The sequence below is a fragment of the Gastrolobium bilobum genome, unplaced genomic scaffold (genome assembly GCF_033153095.1).
Source record: "Gastrolobium bilobum isolate Gb01-03AN ecotype WA unplaced genomic scaffold, APGP_CSIRO_Gbil_v1 utg895, whole genome shotgun sequence".
Taxonomy (NCBI): Eukaryota; Viridiplantae; Streptophyta; class Magnoliopsida; order Fabales; family Fabaceae; genus Gastrolobium; species Gastrolobium bilobum.
Genome location: NW_026896845.1, coordinates 189,442 through 194,514, shown reverse-complemented (window position 1 = coordinate 194,514; position 5,073 = coordinate 189,442). Strand labels below are relative to the sequence as shown.

The 5,073-nt window shown below is 33.6% G+C and overlaps 1 protein-coding gene across 1 annotated transcript; it reads left to right on the top strand.

Annotated features, from left to right (window-relative positions):
- Positions 1-2,334: 2,334 nt before the first annotated feature.
- On the top strand, positions 2,335-4,854 carry LOC133302327 (GDSL esterase/lipase At5g14450-like). Its single transcript, XM_061502089.1, has 5 exons — positions 2,335-2,599; positions 3,660-3,866; positions 3,955-4,127; positions 4,209-4,494; positions 4,601-4,854. The coding sequence occupies exons 1-5, from the start codon at positions 2,335-2,337 to the stop codon at positions 4,852-4,854; spliced, it is 1,185 nt and encodes a 394-aa protein (XP_061358073.1).
- Positions 4,855-5,073: the final 219 nt, after the last annotated feature.

Here is a 5,073-nt window from a genome sequence, read left to right as displayed (position 1 = left end):
TGTCTTGATGAATATAGCATTAAAAGGTATTGGGCCTAATAAAGGTTGTTAGCCCAATAAGAAGTTTGGAAGCCCACCTAAGAGGGAAAGGGCGCATGGTACATGTAATGGGCTTGGATGGTCCAAGACATTATTAATTAATTTAATTAGTTAAATTAATTATCAAATATTTAAATTTTGAATTTAAATTTTGAATTTAAATTTTGAATTTAATTGTTTGAACGTTTGAATTTAAATTTTTGAATTCGAATTTGAATTGGCTATGAAAAGTTCTTTCATAACAAAAGGATAAGATAAGATCTTGTTGGAACAAATCCCAAGTATCAAGAGGAGATCTTTGGGCATCACCAAGGCTGATTTGGGGCGTTGATTTTGGGGTCTTATGATGGTCATATGATCAACCAAATAAGCTCCAATCAGATTTGGTTGGTTGAGAGAATAAGTGAGTGAGTTGGTTCAAATTTGAATGCAACTACTCAATGTATTTGGACTCTTTTTGGGCTGAATAAGGGCGCACCATATGGCTGGCCATATGATGGTTATTAAGTCAGATTTTTGACTAGGTATATACTTAGTCTCATTAGGATATGATAGGAGGTTGTTGGCTAGATTTGAATTGCAACAACTCCACTTATTCCTCCACCATTATGCGCTACATAGGTCAGATTTTTGGGAGAAAAATCTGATTCAATTCAATCATTCTCTCATCTCCAAGTGTGCTTCCTTTTGTGAGGTTCTTTTTAGGGTTTTTCAAAAATTACCTAGCCTTGTCTCATAGAATCCATGCGCCACTTTGTGAGTTTTTCATGCTGAAAAATTCACTCATCTAAATACATTAACCTTGCCTCCATCTTCTCTTATTAGCACGTCTAAAGTGCCTTCCTTGGGGTGTTCGTTTGGTTGCTTTTCAAGAAGGGTTCTTGCATCTTGACGTAGGGTGGTGTGGATCAACGTTAGAGGGTTTGAACCTTCAAACCTAACACTGATCATCTTGGAGTTTTGAATCACGAACAAGGTACATCCTACTGTCTTAAAGCATGTAACTTGATTAGCATGTGTGATTCCGCTTTGAAATTTTTTTGTTTTCATCCTCACATGCCATCGGCCTTCAAGGCCATTTTCTTTCATTTGACACGTCAGCTTTTTTGAGGGATGCAAGTGTGAACACACAGTGTGAACAGGAAGGGGTTTCTCTTGGTTCTCCTTTATATATATAATAGATTGGAGGATTAAATTGATAATATTTTAAATGTTTAATAGAGTAAAGTGTAGTTTTGTTTGTATGTGAATACACATCATTTTATGTAAATTAATTGTACAATTTAGATAATATAGTATAGTAATAATTAATAACCTTTGATTCAAAAATTGTTTTATAAATCTTGATAAAATACAAAACATAGAATTTTGTTTACGAACTCGCCATGCTTTTTTTTCTCTCTCAAATGAACCTTACATTTTAAAAACTTAAACGGATTTTTTTCGAATTCAAAAGTATAACTATTGTGCTTGTATTTTAATTAATATTGACCAAAATATTAAAGATAAAAGTAAGGTTTCTTCTACTAACTAATGTTCCACTCATCATCTTCCCTTCTCTTGTATACAAACATACATTGTGCTAAAATAAAATAATTGAGATTAATTAATAAATTAAAAATATTAAATTACTTTTTAGAAGATTTTGTCTTATAATAAAATCCTTTCTCTCAATCAAATCCAGAGCAATCATGTTGGAAATATTCAAGTAACGGTGAAGTCTCACATTGCTTAAAAATGAATTATTTAAAAATCATATAAATGCAACATAGACTTATAACTTTAAGATTTTAGGTTGAAATGTGATGTTAAGCTTACCTTTTATAGTTTGTCATTTAACATTACAATAAAAGTTTAGATGGCTGGGATTAGATACTAGTACCCCACCAGGGTCAGGACAGATCCCACAACCTCCTTGGAGATTTCTAGCTATAACAGATTACAGATCGACTACCAACGAGATACTCCCATTGGCTATCAGAATTTAACTCACGTCCTTATAGAGTATAAGTCTAATTCTTAATCAATTGTGCCCAGCTCATTTGCACTCATTTGAGTCATAAATGTATCCGAAGGGTTTTGGCCCTGTACTTACTGTGACTCCAATACTATATAAGTTGTTATTTGGCCAATTAGTGAAACTAATTCTTATAATATTAAACTCTTTCTCAAATCCAAAGGTATCAACGCACGTGACTTCTAGCCGTTGGTGGGTATACCAATATTTTGAGAGTTTCCAAAGGATCCAAGACGAGTATAATAACTTCGGATGTGAAGAGTGGCAAACAAGTCAAAATGGCCCCCCTCAGAAAGTTTGCTGCTGTGGTACTACTCTCATGGTTTGTGTTATCACTCTCATTGTTTCTTAGTACGAGAGCTGAGGAACTCAAATCTTCAAAACCTTGTGATTTTACAGCTATCTTCAACTTTGGTGATTCCTATTCAGACACTGGCTGCATGTCATCAGCATTTTACCCAGCAGTTTTGCCTTACGGTGAAACTTTCTTCAATGACCCTGCCGGTAGAGCTTCCGATGGCCGCCTTATCATAGATTTCATTGGTAAAAAATTTCTCTGTACTTTTTTTTTTCCTTTTATGTGTTCATATGTTATAAGTTCAACTGCGAGTAATGAATAATTAAGTTTCACATTAAATAATGGAAAAATTATTTATCCTTTTAAATAACACAATTTATATTATTTCACTCCTAATAAAGAGGTGAGACTCACATTTTTATTTTTTTGTCAGCTTTTTTTTTTTTATTTATCTTTTTCTCTCTCTTAAAATGACACAACTTTACATTCTTTATTCTTTAAAATGATACATATTTTTCCCTTAAATAATAAGAAACTAAGTATATATGGATAATATAACTGAAAAAGCTCGTAAATTTAATCTATCAAAGTTTTGGTTTAAAACGTGGGGTCGAATCCACTTATTATAATTTTGGTCCCAATCTAGTTCATCAATATTAAATTAAACTGCTAGGATTCATCAAGTGGTGAGGGATTTGAAGAGTTTATTATAGGTTCAAACCTCAGTATCATGTTAAAAAAAAAAAAAATCCATTAATTTTTTTTTTTCCTAGTAAAGATTGGATTCAATCGGGCTAGCCTTAAATTGCTATATATTTAACAAAACAAACATCTTCTCTACCTATATGAATAAAGCTAAGATTGAATATAGATTCAGAGTTAATAGATTCAGGTAGTGTTTGGTTCGGGACAAATTTTTTTTTTACTAGAGAAATGTAATTGATAGGAAAATGATTAGAAAGTGAGTTTGGTAGGAAAATGTAAAAAAAGTTGTTTGGTTGACCGAAATATTACCAGGGAAATTTATTAAAATATGTAAAATTTATGTTCGGAAGAAACTTTGCACCTGTTTTTTCACTTTTCCAGTTATCTCAAAATACCACATCTCAAGTGGTATTCTGTAACAGTGAAATTCATCCAAAAATCAACACAAAAGTCATTTTCCTATCTATCCTATTTGCCTAGTATTTTTTGAAAAAACTTGAACCAAACGTGGTATTTTCCAATATCCACTTACACTTTCCCATCAATCCCAAAATAAACCTTCAACCAAACACTACCTCAGAGTTATTTTTACAAATGCAGCCAAGCACCTCGGTTTCCCATACTTGAGCGCATACATAAACTCAATTGGAACAAGTTATAGACACGGGGCAAACTTCGCTGCAGGAGCATCAACCATTAGGCGACAAAACAAGACTTTCTTTGATGGTGGTAGTCCTTTCACTCTTGAAATCCAAATTGCACAGTTTAACCAGTTTAAAGCACGCACTGGGAAGTTCTTCACACAAGGTTTTTCCGGGATGTACATAATATATCTTAGCCTCCAATTTAATAAGTTGAATTTATAGTCACTTAATTATGTATATGTTATTTGCAGCGAAGAAAAATTCATACAGAAAGCACTTTCCCGGGCCAGAGGACTTTGCAAAGGCTATTTACACACTTGACATTGGGATAAATGATATTGCTGATGCTCTTCAAAATGTAGGAAAGGAAGATTCTCAAGCAGTGATCTTAGATATTGTGGAATATTTTTCAAACCAAGTTCAAGTAAGCGATTCAATTTAGAAGAGTTGTGTTTATTTTGATAATTTAATTAGGCACGTACTTATTTAAGAACACTTGTGTCAGAATTTATATGGACTTGGAGCAAGGACAATTTGGATACATAACGCAGGCCCCATTGGTTGCTTGCCAGTGTCCATGCCAATGCACAATGCATATAATATTACTCTTGTGCCTGGTTTTCTAGATCAAAACGGCTGTGTAAATTATCCAAACGACATGGCCAAAGAGTTTAATAAAGAGCTCAAGAAAATAGTGGTCAAACTAAGGGCAACGCTCCCTGATGCTTCATTAACATATGTGGACACGTTCTCCGCTAAGTATGAACTAATCAGTAATGCTAAAAAAGAAGGTAATTCTCTTTGTCATACAATGTTTTACTTCTAGCTAGTAGCTGCCAAAACTGAAGAGTACTCTACAAATGGATTTACATTATCAATTGTTGCCTTCAATTACAGGATTTGTTGACCCATCTAAAATATGTTGTGGGTATCATGAGAATGGTAATCACGTGTCTTGTGGGAACAAAGCAATGATTAATGGTAAAGAAATCTTTGCTGGTTCGTGTGAAGATCCATCAAAGTACATTTTCTGGGATGGTGTGCACTACACTGAGGCAGCAAATAGGTGGATTGCCAATCGAATTATTAACGGTTCATTCTCAGATCCACCAGTTCCCATTATACATTCATGTCACAAATCGCTAGCATAGATAACAGTTTTTCGATCTATTAAAATTTAAGATATAAAGCACAGGGGAAGTGTACCGCATTGCCAGCAGGGAATTATTTACTTGATTTGTTATTTCATAACCGCGGTAATGTTTACACTTTTTCTAGTTTGGGAAGGTAAAAAGGAGGAAAAAGGCCGTGTTAGAAGGCATGTTTTTGTTATTTTATGATTAAAAAAAGGAATGAATGGTGTAATGAAA

Coding starts and splice junctions, on each gene's coding strand:
- LOC133302327 (XM_061502089.1), top strand. CDS start 2,335: ATGGCCCCCCTCAGAAAGTTTGCTGCTGTGGTACTACTCTCATGGTTT. Junction 3,867..3,954: donor TGGGAAGTTCTTCACACAAG/GTTTTTCCGGGA, acceptor TGTTATTTGCAG/CGAAGAAAAATTCATACAGA. Junction 4,128..4,208: donor ATTTTTCAAACCAAGTTCAA/GTAAGCGATTCA, acceptor CACTTGTGTCAG/AATTTATATGGACTTGGAGC.